This window comes from Rhipicephalus microplus, chromosome 4 (genome assembly GCF_043290135.1).
Source record: "Rhipicephalus microplus isolate Deutch F79 chromosome 4, USDA_Rmic, whole genome shotgun sequence".
NCBI classification, from domain to species: Eukaryota; Metazoa; Arthropoda; class Arachnida; order Ixodida; family Ixodidae; genus Rhipicephalus; species Rhipicephalus microplus.
Window position 1 is genome coordinate 34,862,240 of NC_134703.1, and position 23,156 is coordinate 34,885,395.

General features: G+C 45.2%; 2 protein-coding genes across 6 annotated transcripts in view; one reads left to right on the forward strand and one right to left on the reverse strand.

The window, feature by feature from the left end:
- LOC142814225 (uncharacterized) overlaps nucleotides 1-23,156 on the forward strand; it is a 367,645-nt gene that overhangs the window by 194,451 nt on the left and 150,038 nt on the right. For all 5 annotated transcript variants that reach the window (XM_075892534.1, XM_075892533.1, XM_075892531.1 and 2 more), the window contains exon 2: nucleotides 7,888-7,965. In XM_075892534.1, the coding sequence (XP_075748649.1) occupies nucleotides 7,888-7,965 (78 nt within the window). The remainder of the gene's footprint in view (nucleotides 1-7,887; nucleotides 7,966-23,156) is intronic.
- LOC119172583 (uncharacterized) overlaps nucleotides 10,514-23,156 on the reverse strand; it is a 140,982-nt gene continuing 128,339 nt past the window's right edge. Inside the window, exons 7-8 of the mRNA XM_037423740.2 lie at nucleotides 18,588-18,801; nucleotides 10,514-18,018 (exon numbers count right to left, since the gene is read on the reverse strand). Coding sequence (XP_037279637.2) covers nucleotides 17,942-18,018; nucleotides 18,588-18,801 — 291 coding nt within the window. The 3' untranslated portion in view covers nucleotides 10,514-17,941. The remainder of the gene's footprint in view (nucleotides 18,019-18,587; nucleotides 18,802-23,156) is intronic.

The window sequence follows — 23,156 nt, forward strand, 5'->3', positions numbered from 1 at the left end:
TATGTGTGTACCGAGATAACTATTTATCTGATAATCTAACTCGACGAACTGGCCACCACAAGAGAACAAGATAACCAGATGAGAAGAGAACATCGACATGCCGGCGGTCGTAGAGGGCATTGTGGGGAAGCTTGTGATGCCGAGAGTCTTCAGACCGGGCTATCTGGCGTGCGTCATCTGCGCGAGCAATAGCATCGCATGCGTGTTTGCTTGGCGGCGTCGTGCGTCTCGAATAACACCTGTGGTGGGCTATCAAGGTATAGAAAACCATGTTGATAAGCATAAACGTCGTGTCCCACCTACAGCTGGCGCTGATTCGTTCATAATGGTTGATCCATTTGTCGATGTCAACGCCATCCTGACCGGACAATACACCGAGATCACGAGAAGGAGGTAGAAAGACGTAACTACAAGCCGCGGGAGGGGTAGGTGGCGAAGACGATGGCTCTTCACGTGTGTCATGGTCGGAGCGGTCATGATACGGCCGTTGCGGAGTTTCGTGATGAACACAGGGAAGTAACCAGCACTTCGACCACATAGATGTTACATGAACGTGACACGGGGGGTGGCGATTTACAATACGATTATGAGAGATGCCGAAGTTGAGATCTCCTGAAATTTCGACCATCTGGCGTTCTTCAAAGTGCACTTACTCGCACAGTACCTGGGTCTCTTCTATTGTGGCTCCATTTAAATTTGACCGCCTCGTTCGGGATCGAACCAGCGATTTTCGGGCCCACATCCGAGCACCCTAGCCACTGATCCACCGCAGTGTACCAAAATGCGGTGTTTCGGAGTGGCAGAGGTACAACGAAACGCTTCTGATGAAAGAGGGATGGCTAAAGTCAACTAGAATATACTCTATTTTAGATCAGTATAGGCATGGCATATCTATAATGGTGGTAACGCAAGCGTGAAAGATCGTGTTTCCCTGCCCTCACACCCTCCATTATTGGGATTCTGTCGCTTTTTTTATGGAGAACTATGGTAGCTGTGGATCAGTTGTAGATTTCTTCCAGAATGGTCATGGAGGGTTCATCGATGCCCCGATTCCGTAGTGCCTGCATTACTGCTGATGTCTCGACTGAGTAAAACGCCTTGTCGTAATCTACGAATGCTATGTATAGACGTTGGTTGTATACTGCGCATTTATCTAGCATCTGATTGATAGTACGAATATGGTCTATTGTGGAGCTGCTTATGTGAAATCCTGCTTGGTCAAGTAATCAACGGTCGAACGTCGATTGCTTGAATTAAGATGAAATAAATGCATGATCAGTTATCTTTCACCTAGACCCCCACCGGTGCCGGAACGTTAGATTCGCCTATTGTGCGTCTCCTCAGTCGACAGTTGGTGTCGGTTCTTTTGCGACTTTTTTTTCTTGTGACCGTGCTTGCACGTCCGATATTTTATAGTGAGTGCTTGCGTCGTAGCCACGTATATCGCCTTCACTGTCAGTTTGGATCAACCTGAACCATGATGTTTGCAATTGGGTGTTCTTCTGCTGATTAATAACCTATAATATGTGCTTCTTTATCGTTGGGCTCTCGTTTCTCTATTTAAAAATGATGATACGTGCCGGTGGAGGATTTCACATCTGCGCAGACAATCTACTAGGATGAGACACTTGGGAGGGAATCGCCTGCGTAGGCCATATAACGCATAATTCGGTAAGCGTGCATTATGAAATAAAGCGCGGAAGATGCGAAAACAGGGAGAAACAAATCGCCCGACACAACTAACCACAGAAGTTTATTGAAAAACACAGAAGGAAACCTGCATAGTGAAACCCGTTAAAGTATAAGCGCTGAAGCACACGCCACCCCTGAAAAAGTCAGGCGTTTCTGTGTACATAAACAGCAGTTGATCCAAGTTTGCAATTTCTACAATGAAGTCTCATTTTGAGCGTTAATAGATAATCGAAACAACATGCTGCAATAATTTCCGGTTGATGTGGGCCCACCACATACACACACACTCAAAATCACAGCATATCCACTGAGTGAATGATGTTGAGTGGGGCGAAGGGTCTGTATGTTTGTGTCTGTCTGTATGTCTTTCTGTCCGTCCATCTGTCCGTCTGTCAACTACATGAAATCGTTCATTATACGCAAACCACTAACGCCTTTTCGTGGTATTATTTCCAAGGACATATACACACACCGCAATCTTTTAAGCAAGTCATAAACTAGAGGTGGCTGCATACGTGATCATCATCATCATCATAATCATCATCATCATCATCATCATCATCATCATCATCATCATCATCAACAACAACAACAACAACAACAACAACAACAGAAGAGGGAACGATTCACACCCTAAGGAGCTCCGCCCCTAAAAGAAAACAACTCTAAAACCAAGACGACGCGCACACCAAGGCAACGACACGATGAAGGTGGCTGTTTCAATCAGGAGTGCATAACAGTGCGAGAAAAACTTCCAAACAAGAAGGAAAGGAAGGCTGCATTATAAGCTACAACCTGGCTACGCCAATGACCGGAGTTGCACATGTAGGCATGAAAGCATCCGTACTCTGTAAAACGTTTTTCCTTCTCGAGGCGCTGCTGAAGGTGGATGCTGGGGTTTTTCTTTATATTTGGCTGCACTTAGGCTCTGCAAGCTTTTACAATCGCATGTTGTGAAACATCGATTCGTCGGCACACAAGGAGTTATAACGTTCCGTCAAGTCTGCTCCAGGGCCACGCTGGCACAGGTGCCTTATCAATTACCCCTCATCTGACGCAGGCAGACATTCGCTCAAAGAACTCATTCATCAGTGGCGGATAAATGTCCGAGGGTGCCGGCAATCCACTATCCCTGGCGGGATTCTTAAGGGCAATAAAGAGCACCGGCACCGGGATCGCATTGCTCCGATGTTATCGCCTGTGTGTGCCGTCAGCAACCTTTACTTGGGTGCCCGCTTGGTTCTGGCGACGCCGACTTCCCATAATGCTTAGCCGGGTTTCGGGCAACCATCGCCGAATGGCGTAGGACACTCTGCCGGAAATGGGGTCATTTGTTTCTGTACGGTAATTAACAACCGTGCACCGAGCAAGTGTTCCTCTGCAGTAAGAAACTGCGGGAAAAGAAAGCGCTGCCTACCTAGGGAAGGGAGCACGCGGGCAGACAAAAGATTTCATTTCCTTCCAGCAAGTGATCCACAGAGATGCCCAAGTCGTTTAGCCTGTATAATGGCGCGTTCAAAGATTCTGGTAACGCCAGTGCCTAATTCTTCCCCACAGCATTCCTTGCATGCTCACTGAGCCTTGCTACGACTTGATGCCGTCTTCATTGCTTCTTAGTCGTTAGCAGTCAAGTGTGAGGCAGCATAATTTGAAGGCATATTTTATTCATCGAAAGGGGATATATTGCTGGCATACGTAATCTTTTTCTATAAGCTACTTTAACCCAATGTCCAAAGTTAAAAAGCTCTGCGAAAGGCGCTAAGGTTCTATAAACCTGACGCACCGCAAGAATAGCTCGAATTTGAGCTTTTGTGGTTGTTTGCGAGAAAATATGCAAGTGCAGCAACCAGCTGCATATACAAGTATAGTGGCTATAGCTCGATCTTTCTTACTACTAGCGTAGAACGGCCAGCAAGCTTAATGTGCTATGCTGCGGCACTAGCTTCTGCAACTACCTTATGAGCGTGAAGGCCAGGGCGAGTTCGTATGACATAACAGAGTAAATACGCAGTGCCGAAAACAAGCGTTATGCAAGCGTTACACACGACATCGGGAGTTTGTCTAATACCCTATAGAGGGTGCTACAATATCGGCAAAATACGAAGCAGCGAACAAGTCTATACGCACGCGAACCATCGAGAAAAGACGAGATTGGGGTACTGTAAGAGGAGCCAGCTCTTGCTAACCACGTTGTTCCTGGCACATCGTGTCTTTTGTTTGTTCCATGAGGTTTCTCCAATTTCGAGTATTGCGCAGTAACAAACGTGTTTTGCGACGGTCGCAGTTTTGTTTGTCTTATAGAGTGCAGAAAACATCGCGTGCTATTTGGACTAACGAGGGCGAGACCTGCGCGCATGTCCAAACAAGAGCGCGTCTCACTTGAGGACCCCAAACATAGGCTTTCGCAACGCTGGCGCGATGCGAAAACAAAAGTTGTCTCTCTTTTTTGTTTTGTTTTTTGTTTTTAGTAACGCGAGCTTCAGAACATCTGGCGCGCAGCGATCCAAGGGTGCCATCAGAGAGCTCCACCCGAAGCTGGCTCAATCTTTGAAGGTGTCGTATCCGCATTCGCTCGGTTAATGACGAAACGCAACAAGGAAATGAGCTGCATAACAAAGCGTGGTAGGTCTCTCCCTCACGCATAGGCGCGCCAAAAAGGGGGGGGGGGCTCTTTCTCACCCATAGTCACGGGGGGGGGGGGGGGCGTAAAATCAGCCCTATACGTTGGCATAATAGGAAGGGGGCTCTGCAAGTCGGGGGGGAGGGGGTGCAAGCTCAGTATTTTACATTGACACAGTATGGACGGGGGGTATGCTGCGCCAAACATCTCCACCCCCCTTTCCCAGAAAGGGAACCTTAGGCATGTCTACGCCCTCACCCTACCAAGGATTAGTTTGTGCAGTTGAGCGAATGGCAGTCTCGTAATATTTGAGATAAGAAAAAAAAAAGGAAGGAGGGGTAAGGGAGGATTACGGCAGCTGTTGCGTTGACATCTATCTCTTTAAGCAAAGGAGAAAGCTTGCAGGCAGAGCTTAGACATAATATAAACACCACCGTACAGAATCCCTTGAATTATTTGCGGACGAGTTTTATCGACATAACTGGACGTTGCATCGTACCGACTCATGGAGCCCCATTTATCGATGAAAAATGGAACAAGTTCACACTTCCCCTTCTACTGGGTCCCATGCAGCTGTGTGGCGGAGTTTGCGAAGACGCGCACGCAAGGCACGAGCTGGCATTCACTCACACGTAAAATGCCTTAAGTGCAATATATAAAGTGTTTTGTCGGTGTTATTGCACTGTAACAAATAAATTTTAGGTTCTTGCGAGTGATGTGCCTTTCATATTTTGTTGTCTTGGCCACCTCTCTCTTTGCAGAAATACAACGCTGGTGTTTGCACATGCATTGCTTTCACTGCGCGTGTTATTGCTGCTGTATAATGTAGTAAAATCTCGTTAACTAGACCTCCGCTACTTTGAAAAAAATACATAATTAGGACACGTTTTCTCGTCCCAACATGCACATGCATGTAATGTACTGCAACTGAACTATTTTTATTTCAAATGAAGGAATACAATTTGTGGGTTCGTGTTTTTTGTTTGATACATTGTTAATGAAAATCAGCAGATAATGAAACCACGAAAAGTAGAAGGTTCGTTGATTATGCTGTTTGAGGAGTATTGCAATAATTGTGTAATAGATGAGAAGAAAGTAAAGTAAACGAAAAGACAACTTGTCGCTGGCAGGCACCAAACTCGCAACCGTCGAATTACGTGCCTGATGTTTTGAAGCATGTTATGGCAACGGTCATTGCTTCGTCCCCTTTCTGGTGTATTTGTGAGTGTGCAAACCCTGAAAGTGCTAGTCAGCGCCGTTGGCAGCCATGACGATGAGTGTTGAACGCTTTGTCAACTGGCCTCGCGAGGAAAGGGATCTTTTTAACGAACGGGCACGTGATCACAGGCACAAGCTCTGCCTGAACGATGCCCTCGCTATGAAGGAATCAAAGAACATAATTCGGGGGCTCGTTTTCTTGTATGCTACAACGCCAGTGAAAACCACCACTTTACTTTTTTTAAAGGTATTACTGCCCAATTACTTCAGTACAATTAGAACAGTACCATTAGCGTCCCCTATATTTTATTTAGTTTCATTGTGTGCTTATTCTTATCTTAAAGGGAAAAGAAGAGAAAAGTGTGCCCCGTAGCTGTCTGAGAGTGCGACACATCAGCAGCAGCTCACAAGGGATGGGGGTAAGGAGGGATTAAAAGGATCGAATTAAAAGGTATAAAGAGAGAGAGGAAGGAGAGAGCGAGGCGCAGGGACAGTGAGCGACGGAAGTAAGGAGGAGACAGAAAAGATGGACACGGTCGCAGGAGTCCGAGGACAGGGCACCACTCGGCGACAGCTCTTGTCGGCGTCAGGAGATGGCGTAGGGGGAGCCCAGTTGGCTAGTTTCATGAACGTTGGGTAAACAAACAAAAAAAACGACTGCTTAAATTGTCCCCCTTCATTCATTCATAGCAAGGGTCTCGTTCCGGCAGACTCATTCCGGCAGACTCGTTCAGGCAGACTCATTCAGGCAGACTCGTTCAGGCTGACGCGCTCAGGCAGTAGGCGAGGGCGTATTGCGAGTGCCTACATACCGCCCTGCTTATCTTTCACATCGGGAATTTCAACGTGATAGCGCTAAAGAGCTCGTTACGCAGAAATTCTGGCATTGGAGACGGTCCACAGAGTAAAACACAAGATAGTTGAGACGAAGTGTTTACCTGACATTCACACCTGCGAGTCGTCACCGCGTCGCTTTTCACCACTCGGTCACAACGCATACATCCTCCAGAATACTAAACGCGACCTATTAATATACATCGTCGATTGTTTGTGTTACACACATCCCTGAGGTGCTTCAGCGTGGCAGAGGCGTGTTCACTAAACTCCGCCAGATGTCGCCAAGGGCTCGCTTTGGGCATTGTCACTTATTTTGTTCACGGAGTGAGGCTCCGCACTTTGACCAGGAGGAGTTGGTTGCCTCTGCTTGCGTGCTTATCTCTTTTATCGCAATGTTTGCGTTGAAGCCACAGACCGCATGAAGGTCACTTCACTCGCTGCAGCGGTCGTGTATGCTGAAGGAGTGAGGTGCTATAAACTTTCTTCGAAAATCCCTCGAATGTGTTGCTTTCGCACTCACTGCTTCGCTTCCGTCGCCCCGCAAGCGAAACTGAATTATTTGCCGAGGCCACTGATATCATCTTCCTTGTCTCTAGTGATGCGTTTGAACAAACTTGAAAGTTAGCTCGGCGGAGATAACGGCATTGCAATGCCACTGTTTGCTACCACATGCCTAATTAGACAAAACCCTGAACGAGGGCGAATAATTAAGTTTTTAATCATCTTTGGCCATGCAGGCGTTCTTCCTCTTTCCACACAGGATTTTAGCCAAGGCAGCCGGAATATCAAATTTAATAATGCCACCTGTCGGCTTTGCTATGCCAGGTGCGTCAACGATTGCGCCTGGAGACTCGCGCCGAATTGTTGTCAGCGCGGTGGCACTTTCTGCTTAGCAAATCTTCATTACAAGTATGGCGAATGAGTTCTGCGGAAAACCGCAAGGTGATGGAAGGGCTAAAAAAAAAGCAAAGAATACAACCACCTATTTGTAACACGAAGCCACAAGGCACGAAGCCACTCGTATCCAAGTGCTTCGAATTGTCAATGAATTCACCCTCGCGCTGTCAATTGCTAGCTTCCTAATTAGCTCAAGTCATAGAGTGACCGCCCTGGAAAGGCGTTGATGCTGGGTTCGATACCCGGACCAGGACGAATTTTTCGGCAACTGAGAAGCTTTTTTTTTTGTCTGAGAAATTCGTACGGGTTTTCTTGTGCCTTCGTGCTGCAAACATGTGGTTGCCTTCCCTTTTTCAAATCTTCATTACCAGCAGGGGATGGCCACAGTGGCAGCGAATCCAAACGGTACCGCTACTGCGGCTTCATGGCGAAACGCCTTAATCACCCAGCCACTATAGTAAATCTGTCATCACTGCCTGTAACTCATGCTTAGATTCATAAACAGTGCCCACAGACAAGTGAAGTGATGCCACGTAAGTTGATAAATTTACATTATTTCGATGCATTTAGGTCTGCCTCACCGGTGTGTATGACGGCTGAGCTCAAGCTTCCCTTTTTCGCAGCGATGCTACCATACCACGACGTCGTGGTGCATCTTTCCTGTTCTGGTTCAGCGGAACCATCCCCTCGAGCTACTTACTGTAAGTGACTTGTTAACTTATTCATTGGCTTCTAAAGATGCATGTTATGTCTAGCCTACTAATTACATAAATGAGCTCTAAAACTAGTGGAAAAGAAGGAGCCTTCTTACCTTTTGCCGCCAACCCAACCTCGTCGTCGGTAGTGCGTTTCACTCTGACAGTTTTTAATTCATGAAATTTCAAGTCCACAAATGACGCACATCGCTCCTCCTTCAGCGCGTCTTACTCGTACAAGCTATATACACGATAATTGCTCGTTGTCTCAGACTGTTGCCACAGCCTACCACTGCATCGTTCTTACGGGACGCCGTGGGTGCAATGGAAGGCGTTCATTTCTGCTGGGAACAGGTGCACAAAAAAAAAAAAGAAGAAAGACACTGCCTGAAGAAAACACGCTGAATCCGGCACGTGTCACCTCCGGTCGAGCAAGCACTCGTTTACGACGGCAGTCTTCTGGTTCGAGAGTATACATGCGTAAAATGGTGTATACAGTGCTCAGCTCTCATGTCTGGAACGATGGAGCGTCACCCTCGCAAGGGCACTAGTGACACCTTCCGTCGTAAATACGCTACATCGGAGCGTGCGCGGCGTTATCGACGTGCCTGCCTTGCATTTCCCGTTTTTGATTCCTATTTTGGTTATCACCGTGGATACAACTACAGCTTTGGTCATCAAAAGCGTTCTGAATTGTCTTGAGCAAAATATCATCAATAATAATAAATAAACAAAAAATAACGAACCATAGCGTACGAGTGGGATATGGCACGAACTAGGAATAAGCTCACAGTATAAGAGACGCAGATTCGGAGGATTGCACTCATTTTTTTTTCTGACAGCGCTTTTGACGGTCAAAGCTGTTAATGCTGCCACAGCAATAAACAAGGACAAAACCTACAAGACAGGCACGTCATTGATGTCGAGCATGCTCCTATGGGGGCTGTTTCATACAGTAGGTGTCGCTCTTGCCTTCCCCAGCACGACGCTCCGATGTTCTAGACATGTTTGTTGACCACTGCACAGCCGTCAGCACGCTTGACTCGAATGCTTCAAAACGAGCCCTCGACCCGCTTCAACTGGCACCAACGTGCTCAAGTACTTGACACATTGTTTGCTGCAGCTAACGATATATGGCACGTCAGTCGATTTTACTAGTAAACTTTTTTTTTACTTGTGCCGGCCCGGAATGTCGAAATACACATGCCTGGCAGGTACGTTTTCGCGACTTTTCTGTCGTGGCTACGTTCTCACACACGCTCACGAAATTAATTGCCTTACATTGATTATCTGGCTACGTGAATTGTCGCATGCAGTGGTTTATTGCTGAGATAAACAACATTTGGCAACAAATTTCGTGGGCATGCATAAGAACGCAGCCCCCATCGAAGCGCTTATGATCACAAAGAATCTTGTTTTCTAAACAACACAATCATATTACCGCAATTGTATTCGTAACTCCTAGTCAGTGGCTTACACTAAACAGTCGTCATAAATAATAATAGGAGAGTGTCAGGAAATGTTTATTTACTGTGTATTTGAAAACAAGTTATAATGAACATTTCGATCACGACCTTAATTAAGCGTAGCATCTCACAAGCTAGTGCTGTACAGTGCTTCCTAAAATGTAAAGCAGCTTCCGCTATCGTATTTTGTTGCTGCTGTTTGTAAATGCTCCATATTTCAGGGCTGCTTGTATGGAAACTGTCGAGCAATTCAAATAGCACGTTCGCACGTCAACTTCCAAGGGCGCACTTACAAAGGGAGTGTCGTCCCCTTCCCCTCTACCCTATCACCCTAGAATGACGACAAGGCGGGAAGAAACCCCACTTGACTCCCCTATTGCTCATGTTCTCGCCTTCAAGTGCAGTAATGGAAATCGGTCGCACGCTTTAAGCATTTGGTCTCCTTCAGTACCAGCCAGCGTGATGAATGCTGCTCGGAGGATCTCAAGGAGGAAAGAACCTACACCTTCTTGTCTGCGTTCGCCATCACTCGAAGCACTTTGTTTTTTTTTATCTTGAACGCGTGGCTCACAATGCGTAATTTAGAGGGCGTGGGGCGACACGTCGCGACATCCCGCGGCGGCCGCGGTAACTAAGCCGCTCACGATGCTCAAATCAGCCAACGACCGTTTACAGAGTGCTTCTGACACTTCACTTACGACAGCCACTGTCGAGCGAAGAGCGAGCGAGTCGTAGCTGATTTCTAAACTTGACAGTAAATTTAATGCCGCTTGCTGCGCTATCATGTTTGGCTCACGTGTTCGCTGGAGCCTTAACTGCCGATCGGCGGTGTTGTCCGACCTTCTTCAAGCTATGTCGGAGGCACTTTTTAATTTTAACTGGCACTTGCTGTGAATAGTCAGAAGAGGAGTTTTTACATCTGCATGCGCAACATTTGTCAGTTCGATGAGGGGGAGCCGTGCATACGTGCGAGGTCTCTCCTATAAGAAGTGCGATGTCACTGCGATTCTTCTATACTCGCTTATGACAACCAGCGTTCGTACAAAAACTGCAAAAAAAACCAATGCAAAGAGCCACACAAACACGCATTGAATAGAGATTAGTTTACTAAAGTACTTTACATCACGCTGTACAGCTCTTTTTCTTCTGTAATTTCGTTTTGAGCTATAGTTTCTACAGACAAGAAGAGTATACCTGTACACAACACGTTAGACCAAAAGGTCTAAATAATAAAGAGCAGTGTATCTTATTTTTACACAAAAAGACCACTCACTGAACAACGCATTGACAAATCACAACTGTCATTAGGTTGGCAAGATATTCGCTATTGTACAGAGGGGCGCGCTTTACGCACGCTAAACATTGTAACAGGATATTCAAACAACTACGTCATTCTCAATATAAACTTTCAACAAGGCATCGCGCATCATTGTTTTACCCTACAATAAGATTGAGCAAAGTCAGAGCAGTTCATAACTACAGCTTACATTTTTCTAGGTATGTTTTTTTGCCAAATAAATATTAAGAAATTAACAGTGAAACGAGACATCATGCATCGACACTTAAGAAAGCTGTGTTTTGCTCGATACGTACTAATAAAATGCGCTATATTTTTTGACGTTCTAGGATAACAAGGACACATTGAGGCACACACAAAACCACAACCGAAAGCGCTGTAGCACAATGAGCCGGCCACATGAAGATAGAAGCACGAGATAGATAATAGAGACATAAGCTATAATCAAACAAGAGGCCACATGTGTCGGCTCTTCGTCGGCTTCTCTGTCGTGAAAAGAAGCGTTGTTCCTTAACTCGATGGTGCGACACCACAAGTCACGTGGTTCAAGTTCGCATTGCAGAAATCGAGGCGGGATGCTTCGAAAAGCGTCACCCGATAGAGCATTTTTTGTTTGCCGTTTCTTGCGAGCCTCACTTTCTCCCTGTTTTTCGAGCAGGTCCAAAAATACAGTATGCTATTCCGACAAGCCCGAGAAACAGCGCTACTGAAGTATTAAAGCGTATCACCGTGTGTGAGCTGTGCACAGGCATTCTTCCATTCATAGGTGACCCTCTCGAAAGCAAGAAAAACAACGTAGAGGTTCAACATCTACCTCACCTTGTTCAACGAAATCTCAATAGTCCGACATGTTTGGCTCTTGTAGGTCGTATGTATTGTTTTTTTTTTTAAATCTCAAACACAATATCCGAACTTCACGTATGTTCTTTTGGAGAGCTGTAATAGCCTTTTCAAAAATATTCATACGACTTGAATATCGTGCCCTTCTTATGACTTCCAAGGTGTAACAAATTTAAAACCTTTATGTCTGAATTATTCGATTTTGTGTAACAAAAGAAGAAAAAATATGTGATTTTTCTGTTCATCGCGCATCAGTTAGCCTTCGCCAGGAATAATGTAGTAAACTATTTCATCGATAGCGTAAGTCAGGTTACAATACAGGGCTGAACTATAGTATTTCGTTCGCAGAGAATGTGTGCGGCCAGAAAGCAAGCTGTGCTGTGCCGCCAGACGCCATATGCCTTACGTCATAGTACCAGGTAAATCTGTCCCTATTTAGGACAAGTGCAGAAAACTACAACGCAAAATTACCCTCGAGTAGATAATTAATATCTGTATCTACACCCATCTTACCTGACCGACTTATTGTCCCAATATCATTGAGGAGCCCAACATTCTCAAAAGCAAACCTTGACATGCTGGTGACGCTAATATAAAACTATAGTAGGCACCTGCTATACAGTTCGAAATAACGTTTTCATTCTCTTTTCTGGGCGATAGTAGTATTTGTCCCTGTGCGTGTTGATCAACGTGCCACTGAACACTTTTAGCAGCAACCGATCTGTCACTGGCAGCGGCGATACTACACAAAGTAATCTAAGCCAGTGTTTCTCAGCCGTGGATGTTTCGGCCGCGATTGTGGAATGGTGGAAGTGATGGAGACAGCTCGCTGTGTGAACAGGGAAGCACTGGGTTCATAATTGAACAGAAGGCTTAGCGTGAAAAAGTTTCCTTTCAAAGTGGGTGTGACGCTACCGCAATTGCATTTCAAGGGCTTGCCAACAAGTTCTGCGCTTCTCGGCTTCATTCAGCCAGTTTTTAGATATGCCTGATCACAGACGATGCAAGTAATAAAAATGTATGCTCGTGGACATCTGTCATAAAACACTTCAACAAAAACTTTGCGGTTATCTCAAGAAGAAAAAAAACGTGGTTCCGCCGCAATGCACTTGCGTTATGCGAAGAAACATATCAAAATTCAGAAGGGAGAAAAATGGTTGTGTGGAGCCCCATTTGAGAATATGTATTCTGAGCAAATGAATGATCGTCGAACACAGGCTGTGGCCGGGATTGAACGTGGATAACGCGCCGTTTCAAGTTACACCAGCCCATGATATAGATTTTCCGGAAGTGCCACGCTAGAAGGCCCCCATTTCAATAAGGCGCCTTCCAGGCGGTAAATTTTGCCAAGATGTGTACTGTAACTCTAGGTTTACCCTCACGAATTAAGCGAATGACGAGATGGCGCACAAGCTGCCTGTGTACCGACCGTGAACCAGTACATGTTAATGACAGCTTCACGTTGTTTGAACATTGTTCACGGCAGGTGAGCAAAGAACACCATTTCCGTCTTGTCGAGGGTTCAAAGAGGGTAGAGGCTTTGCACTACACGTTCTAGAGGGGCAGTGTCTCTCGCACTGCTGCTTTCTAGCCACCTCATTAAGCTGCAGAATATTTTTTCTCGTTTTTTTCCTTTTGCGAACCTCATCGCTTTCACGAGACGGTTATTCTAAGCTTCGCTTTAAGAACTGACATGAATGAAGAGTGGAGTGGCTTTATTCACGTAGTTTTCGAACCATGTCTGTGAGTTTTCGTTGTTTACTCACCAGTGCTGTGATAATTTCGGCATAGATGTTCAATCCCATGGAACGTATTCAGGTTTTGATCAAAACTTCCCAGAGGATTAGCAAGGGGCACTGGGTTGCAGTATCCCAACACACCTCGTCTTCAGCTAAGCACATATCTATTTCCGTCGCTGCAGGTGTGTACCACTATTTTGCCACTGCAGTTCATCAAAAACGGGTTTAAAAAAAACGCGCTCTATGTGTTTTGTTTTGTTCACGAGTAGCTGAAATTTGGGGAAGAATAAAAATGAACCTAAAAAAGCAAAGTGACGTGCGGTCACTGCATGATGGCGACCGAACTAAAGGTCTTGAACAAGCACAGGAAAAAAATCAATTTCCGCCGGCTTCATGGTGGTCGCTCTCCAACCATTTCTCAGTAGCACAAATGAAGCTGCACGACTCATCGCACACTGTTACAGTAAAAGTGCCTTAGAAGCAACTTGTTGCAGTGCCATATGGACAAAACAAGGCACACAAGCAGCGTTTCACCTTCTTTGGTCGAGTGTGCTCTTCAGCCAGATATTTGCAATCACGAACTGACAACTGGCAGTGCTCGTTGACTACATAAATTTACTACCGATATATTAAAGCAGTTAGCGTTTTGAAAAACAATCTTTGTGGGTACGCGTCGCACCTGTAGTAGTGACTACAAACTTTTTTCGTTATTGAAGTAGAATTAATTATTTATAGCGTAGCGAAGTGTTGGAACTTCGTATTACGTTGTGATCTGTATCACCTGTGGGCCTACCTTTTTCGGCTCCTTTCTGACAGAAAGCCAATCGCGCTGGCAGTCCGCGCTCTGCCTTGACTGTTGCCATTGCGCATCGTTGCCGAGAGCCGTCGAATAAACACATTTACAGCAGTTGTGCGTTTATGTCAATAAGTCCTCGCATAATAATGAAGCAGTCGCTGAGGCGTACGTAGGCATGTTGAAGTGACCTCGTACTGCGATGTATTTAACAAGGCACGAATCGCGCACAAACTTCCTTTTTGGGTTGATAAGGAAAACCCGCGAAACGTGAGAAGTAACGTGTCACCACACTTTCACGAGCAAAAGAAAGCAGCGCCTTCAAATAAGCTGACGCTTTGCTGGCGTTCGCTGCCAGAGACAGCATCGCTCACATTGGCAAAAGTTACAGGAGGAGCCCCACCATCACGCATCGCAATTTAGCAGGGATTCCTTCCGCTCGATTGCACGCCACTATATCATACCCAGAGCCAACAGCCGACTGTTCTCATAACGCGGCCTTAGCGCTGTGTAGTTCCCGACTCTACTCTGTATCTACTCTGTAATACCAAAGCGACGCAACTCTTTGGTTGGCGAGTGCCTGGTAGGTCGATTCCCTCCCCCCCCCCATTTTGTTTTTGTGAGTTTCCACCTTGATTTTTGCTACCCACAGAACTGCTGCTGTACTTATTATACATCTGAATGGGCACCTCACACCAAATACTGAAACCTAGAGATGTATGTGTTGGTTGATTGTTTCCTCCATGCATGGGCACTTCTGACCGATTATTAGTGGCGATCATTGTATTTAGAATAATATATATTGGTTTTAAACAAGCGTCAGTGCTCATCCTAATTTGCAGCACCTCGAGACGTCGCCATTCGTATTACATTGATAGGAGCCCTGTGTGATGTTTGACGAGTAAAACTAGTGTTGCAGTCATCACAGAAGATTCGCTTGGCACGCACACAACCGCAGCTTACACCTGGCTTGTGCTATTGTTCCTTGGCCATCTTGCGTTGCTGTCACGCGGCTCGAAAATTTCGTATAGCTGCTTATGAGATAAATGATTTACATTGGGAGAAAGCCTAAACTCACGCTGAAGCTCCCTCATCACTCTTGAGGAACATCAGACTTTGCGAGTGGTTGTGAATGAGTAGCGCGAGATCGTGTTGTGTAGTTTCTAGCTGTCTGTTTAACGATCACTTGCTCTCTCTTCTTTTTTGTCCATCCTCTTTTTTGTATTCCCCCTTTCCGTCACCCCAGGTGTAGGTTAGCAAACCGAGCCAAAGCTTGCTTAACCTTTAGTTACGATTCAATCTCGGGATACCAGACAGAAAACTCAAGTTTACAGTAATGTCGCGAACAAAAATTTCGCGAGTCCTTCAACAAGCGCAAAGCAATTATCACACAATGAAGAGATACGCTCGCGCCCGTCCTGTTCATACGAGTTTATTCCTTCGTGAGGAGTATTGATTTGGGCTTGTTAAGGTGTGCAGGTTCAGTCAATACCGGCAAATAGGCCGAATTGCGGCACTGAGCGCCCTGCTTCCTGATACGCGCTGCAGTTTAGTCACGTGTCATTTTTTTTTACGTTTTGTAGGCTCCTTCATAAGCTGCATGAAATGAACACGCTAATAATACATCGTTCCCAATAGTAGAGGACGATATATTACTTGAACATGCTCGGCATATGCCTCATTGACATCTTGATAATTAGGTCAGTGCTTGTAGAGTTAGCGATATAAGTATTACTTATTCTTATTAAGTGAATTGTATCCGAAAGAGTTAATATTTGCCCCTCCAGAGTCTACTGGGAACAGTACTAGCTTTGCTTCGCCTAACGCCGTTCTTTTTCTAAGTGCGGACAACTTTTGGGGACCCGGCTGGCGCACGCTGTCGTGTGCTTGGCGTAACGCAGGCAAGGCCACGTATAAAACTATAAAATAAGAGAAACAAGCGAGAATTATAAATAGAAAGAAAGAAAAAGTAAAAAAAAGCAAGACAAGTAGAACCAAGTAGAAATACTGAAAAAAACTGAAAAAGAGAAAAAGAAATAAACAGGGGAGGAGAGAAACAGAAAAAAACCAAATAGAAACAATGAAGACTCCCGGTTCTGCACTTTCTTGGGGCTTACCCATCTGCCATTCTGCCCACCTCTCCTCCGTTTTTTTTTATTTCTTTTTTTCTTTCATTTATTTGCTTTCTTTTTTGTTTGCCTTTTGTTTACTGCCATTCTTGTTTAATAATCACTCCTCACGCTTTGATTTTGTTGACAAGGCCGGCTATTCTTTCACACCCTTCCCCGACGTTTGTTTTCGCACTTGCCCTTTCCTCCACGTTTGTTTGGAGTTAGGACCGAGGGTACAAGACATGCACGCGTTAAGCTAGTAGACGGCGGTGGCACAGCCTTGAAGAAAATCAGTTCGCTTGTCGAAACGTGGGCTCCAATGGCATCCAGTGTTTAATAACTTCCCACCTCTTCAAGTTTTCATTTCCTCTCTCAACTTCTGCCTCTTTTGGAGCCCCGAAACCCACTCGCAGTCCAAAATAAGGCGCGGGGGGCTGAAAACTCTAGGAAACGGCGTTTAGAATCCGCACCAATGTGCGTAAAAACTTCTCATAAATCCCGTGTAGAGTACTCAAATCGGACTTTTGATCATTCGAAGAACCGACGCTATCAGCCCAATGGGTTTGTAAAAACCATTTTAAGGCCCTTTTAAACAAAGGTATTTTAAATCGAAGACATCTACTTTCATTTTTTTTTCTTGGGGTGAGGGGTAGCAGAATGAGTTGCGAAGCGCGAAATAAGCATCATTGCGTGTGATTCGTCTAGCAGAAACAAAAAATAAAAATGACAAGACCTGCGGGTTCAACGCGTTTCTCTTAAGCCCTATGTACAAATGTTCATTTACATGGAGATCCACGTAGTATAGGATAAGGATGTATATGAAATGGCTACACGGGTCAAATTTCGCTATATGAAGATTTTTGTTGCATAAAATATCACGCAGTATTGTCAATAGGTGTGTTACTTTCACCAATAGAAATGCTTGATCAGGCGTGGTGATGCAGATCCCGTGCGAACTGCCTAATCAACTGCCTGGAAAACTTTGCTGGGCAGCTCCGCTCACACGCAGGCCATCGAAGGGATAAATTTATACAGATGCAGTATCGCGGAGCTAGAAAGAAACCGATTGTTTCCAAAGTGAGCTTCATGAAGTGAACAAACACCTTCGCGAAGAAAAAGGAGCACCAACAACATGAAAAATATTTCTTCATTTGCACAGCTAGTTTTGAAGAAACCCCCTGCCGAATGATGTCCTTCGTCCTTCTTCTCTATACTTAATGAAAGACAAGACTTTCTTCTTTTTTTTAAGTTCCTCCACTTCACGCGCTTCTCTGAAAATAACTAGCCACTATCGCTTCTCACTATGTGCCTTAGCTATAGCCTTAGCGTAGTGACCATCTTGCTCTTCCGCAAGGTTATCTAACTAGAATGAATACCAATAGCCGCAAGATGGTGGCGATCTGTGAAATTTTGTTCATCTCAAGTGATATCTGACCGACGCGGGCGGCCTCATCATTATTCGCTAAGCGGAAGTTATGGCGCACGCAGTTTTTGAAGAACGATTTTCCCCGAGCAAAACACACAAATATGACACATGAGCAATGCACCGCCAGCGTAAACGGGCACATTTCGCCACTGGTGCGTCTGAGCAGGCGGGAGGAACAAAGACGTTGTGTCCAGCACAATGTACTCCCTCTCAGTCGTTGTCTGGTTGCGCACGCAGACTTGTCCACTCCTAAAAGTCACCTTGGCCTGGTGGCGCTGAATGGCCCTGCACGCTCTAACTAGAAGTCCAGCTACGTCGAAGCCACCAACACAACCAGGAACAACAAGGCCACCCACCGGAAGTCTTCGTTCTGTATGCTGCCGTTAGCTGCACAGAGTGAAACAGGGACGGTATGTGTAACCAGCTTGACGTCATGTGCGATTGTTGCGTTCGTGCATCTGGACGTAGAACCGAGGTCTGGAGATTGCTCAACTGCGGTGTTGATTTAGTTCCTTGCTGTAAAGAAGGCTACCGTCTTTTACAGCTGCTTTTGTACCGCTTAGAGCTATAAATTATAAGGGAAGTTGCGCATACAGGGTAGCCAGCCGGTTTGAGAACTGGCTATAACCTTTGTCCTTCCTGCTTCCTCCCTCTGCCTTCGCACATACCCTCAATAAATTATGCTGCACCTTAATATATACACGTACAAGAAAATTGGGCTTGCACTTCTATAGGTAGCAAAATATGGAGTGAAAGCATGCGTCGAAGCAACCTTTTTTTTTTAACTCATCTATTAGCATGCTGATATTCTACCATAGAACTAGAATGCCTTTTCCGCTGCTCTTTTGACGCATCGACATAACTCACTTGGTATAGACCTCATTTTCTCAGTAGAGTTCTTCGTGTGGAAGAGGGTGCGACGTAAAAATTTTTACTCAGCAAAAAGTGCCACTCACCCCTTGCGAAGTAGACCTGCAGGCCCGAGCTGTGGCGCTTGTCGCTGACCGGCACGCGCAGCTCGCTGGCAGCCGTGAACTCTCGGAGCTGCCGCGAGACGCACTTGAGCCGCAACTCGCCTTTGTTGAAGTGTTGCTCAGCCAGCCGGAAATTGAGGCGCAGCGTGGCAGCACCATGGCCGTTCGAGGTGGGAGACACGTACGAATCCGGAGCCTGTAGGGAATCCGAACAGACCGGCCAACTCCGGGGATTTTTTCGAGGTTAGTGGATCTCGTTAAATTTCACTCGGTAAGTCAACTTGCACGTTTCCGTCATTTTATCAAATTAATGACTTGAAAAATACGCAGACTGATTAACGAAATTGCACTGTCTCCCGCTGAAGGAACCATGTGCAGATGCAAAGCAGCAGGCGCTAATGCTTGCACTGGCGGCGGCGTTGGCGCTGGCGCTCATAGTGGCGTTGCGCAGCAGAGAAGCCTGAGGAGGCGCTAAGCACTCTGTGATAGACCGGTGTTTCCCACTACAACGTGCCAATCGTTGCTAACTGGCAATGAGAGACGGAAGACTCCGATTGGGCACAGAGACACCCAGCCGGCTTTTAGGTAACGCGCACGCTGTGAATTTTTATTGTTCAACAACTCGTGGGAAAAATGTCCCACGGCACTGCATTGTATATCGGTGAAAGCTTAAGAATAAATATGAAGGACATTGTAGGCGTTGCGAGCCGAGAGATGGGGAGAGAAAGTACATGCGCAATGGCAGCGATGGGGATGTAAATGCCGCGGGTACGGATGCCGAGAGAAAAGAGAGAGGGGAGTGAGCGTACGCTAGGAGACATTGTCTGCATCGCCGTTGTGAAGCAAGAAATGGAGGAGGAGCGTAGGAAAGGAGAGGGGAGAGGGAATGCGCATTAATGGTGGTCACGCCGCACGCACACTAGAACCAACACGGCCATAAGATACTTCACAGCTAATAAATTTTATTCTTTTTATTTGTGGTGTCCCGCGATTAGTGGCCACGTCTTGCGTGCTTCGACACGCATGGCAAAATGGCGGAAGTGACATAACCGACGTGCTGCTACAGCGTCCGCTGTTTACAAGGCATCGATCAATGCACCTCTCTTGTGTCACAAACACGCTTGCCAACTTCCAACGTCTTTCGTGCCCATGTTCGTCGTTTCGTGTCTTCGCTCCGTCCCCTATTTCATATTTTCCTATTTACTGTTACAAATTTTTCTAAAGTTGTTTGCACTGGATCTCATTCACATGATCAAGTAGGTAACAGAAAAATCTGCTCAGTGTGACAAACCTACAAGCCTCCTTTTACGTCACCCGCGAGTACATCAAACATATGCCGATGCCATAGCTAACATCTACACCGACTACAGAGCTAGCCTTCTTCTTCATGCGAAGAGCAACAAAATTACAATCTAGAATGGTGTCAGTAAAAAAAAAAGGTTGTTCCCACATCTCGTGGGGATTGGTCTGATGCGAAGCAGTGAACAAGTAGTTCTATACTGCATTTTTTTTTCGGTTTTGTGACAAGCGTTACGATGTGGATCGATGGCCTTCTTGTAAACAAGGGAGTTGTGTGCACATTTCCGGCTTACCATGCACGCCGACTATACTATCGTTTAAATGGTTACTCAAAATTAATCTGACGTAGTATCAGCACTTTCGAAGCTATCGTACGCTACGGTACGATGATTTGAACGAAATGATAACTTGGCGCTCACAGGGACCGCATCTGCGACCTTCGAATAACACATCCGATGCTTTACCAACTAACTGAGCTTCAGCGGCGGTCATCTCCCCTTACATTTTATGATGCATGTATGCATACTTAAACGTGGCAGTGTTAGTCGGTGCCACTAGTAAACATGTCGGCAAGTGTGGAAAACTCTTTGTGTGCCTGCTGGCGTCCCGAAACACGTGATCTTTTCACGAGCTGGCGATTGACAAATAATCCCACGAATACTAATTCCCTTTTTATCCTGCATTACGTGAAGGAAAACAACCGGTTAAGTTTTAAACAAGATTTTTTTTCATCCGCTCAACAAAATTGAAGGATTGTGAATTTGAGCAGTTACTTTCAGATTATGCGAAGTGTTCTCTGAAGATTATCTGACGTGTTGCTTTCAGATTATGCCAGGAGTACCAGTTGTGCCTCCCTGCATCACAAAGCAAAGTATAATGTTTCGATCAACATCGAATTTGATCCAAACCTAAATTATTGCATCTATAGTACGTGGAGCATTATAATATATGCAGAACAAAACATTTTTTAAAGAACTAACCAACCGCAAACACGGCTACCTGAATGTCACAATGACATTCACAAAAACTGTTTTTCCATCATATATATATATTGCACGCTGGAATAAACTATCTTCATCTGCAGTAAACTGTGCAGCGAGAGAATTCTTCGTTCTAGAAATCAGAAATACGGACTTTTTCAAAGTATTGCATTAGGTGATGAATAAACTATTACCGTACAAAGCAATGAGTAGGGCTACATGGTTTATTAAAGGTGTTATTTCTTCTTACTGTTTTATTGGATTCATGTGTTTGCGAATGTGAGCTGAACATTGTACCTTTGAGAATGCTTACACAATACTGAGAGCAGCATCTCTTTTTTTATTGTTATCGTATAGTACAGTATGCATTTTAGCTACAATCCAGACATTCTGCATGATAGTCGTGTACTTTACCACAGAATCACGACATTGCTTCAAACTGCTTCGGAAAAACATCCTATTTATGCGTTATGCTGAGACCACAGCAGTTGCCATGTTCGCTATCCGTTTTTAAATAAATGTAAGGAGCATTAGATATATGCACCTATGACTATGTAAAATGCAGTATAGCGTTGCACAAGTACGCTTGAGACCGTTACTCATGAAGTTATGATATTCACATCATCGAAATATCGTGTGCACTTCGGGGTGATAAAGCTTACGTGTCTGATATAACCAGAATGCCGGCGTCAGGTCGGACACTGAGCTACCTTTCTGCCCACCCGTATACTCGGATGGCCTGTTAAGCCTGCAAAACAACTCCTACTACGCAAACACGTCAATCTTCCTCGTAAAGCTTTGCTCAGAACAAAGGGTACCACTTAGGCTGCTTTTTGCGGACAGCTTCGCACGAATAAACTACTATGCGTGGGATCTAGCTAAGTTGTTTACTAAATGGTAATATCAAACAAAAGATAATACGTAAGCTCACATTTTTTTACCGCAAGTGATCTGATACACCGTACACTAAAAAAAAAAGAAGGGTCATAGGCGTGCACACCGGGGGAGAGTGGGTGGAGAGGAAGGCCGCGCACCCAAGCCACCTAAACGTTGGTGCGAAAAGTGCTTCATACATTGCCTTAATAGAAAGGGGGGCGCTGCTACGAACCTTCACCCCCTCCCTCTCCTCCTTTAGAGGGTAGCTTTGCGCTCGCCTGTGGACCTTTTCACTTTCCTCTCTTTTAACAGATGCGTACACTCTCCTTGAGGGGTAATTATACTGTCTTCCGAGAGTCGTGTGAACAACAGCAGAGTTAGCGTGTCTTTTTCAAGAAGCTCACATACGTGGCATGTCGAGACTACTCGAAAGTAAGTTCATTGTTTTTAGGGGCGAAGCTCCTTACAGCGACAACCGTTCGTCCCTCGTAGCCGTTGTAGTGTGTAACAAGTATAACATTTTGACCTCCAAGGTGGTGCCGGTGAGAGATTTCTTCCGTGCGTTAATGAACAATAAAAGGTAGTGCTCAATGTACATGCCAATGGCTGCTAATGGGGAATGAGAGACAGGAGCATTCGGCTTTTAGTTAACGCGCACGCTGCGATCCCCATTAGCAGCCATTGGCAAGTACATTGAGCACTATCTGACAAGAAAGGGTTGCTACGTTACACTCGCTGGGTGTAACCTCCTTAGTTTTAGAAAGGTTTAGAAAGCGTTGAGCCGCAGTGCCATGAATACAACGAACTAGTATATGCCATGAACTCGAGGTTTCAGTTTCAGTTTCAGTTTATTGAGCGTAATTGGGTGGGGAGTTACATAAAGGGAGAGGTATACAGAAAGAGGTCCCTTAGTGTAAACACTGCAACGGGACCTCTTGTTATAAAATACACAAAGAAAAAGTAAAAACATGAGCAGGATCGCGTAGAAGAAGCATGAATATGCGTACAAAATAATAAAAAAGGCATTATGGTATGCAATAACATAAAGAATATTTGACATTGAAGTACACAGAAAAGGGAATTTAAAAAGTGAAGCTAATACAGTGCAAACAAAGCAATCGCTAGGAATAACACTAACAAATATTTCAGAAAAAATTAATAGAATTGGATAAAAAACATGAAAATTTATGAAAAAAAAGGCAACGACAGGAACTACACATAAGTCAGGAGTTTAAAGAAGGCTTCAGAAAAAGGCGAACTAAATGTTTAAATGCATTTAACGAGGGAGAGGTTTTAGTCTCTAAAGGCAGAGTGTTCCATATCTTGATGGCGGCGAAGCTCACTGTTTTTAGTTCGTAATTAGTGCGCACCTTGGGCAATAAGATATTGTTTTGAG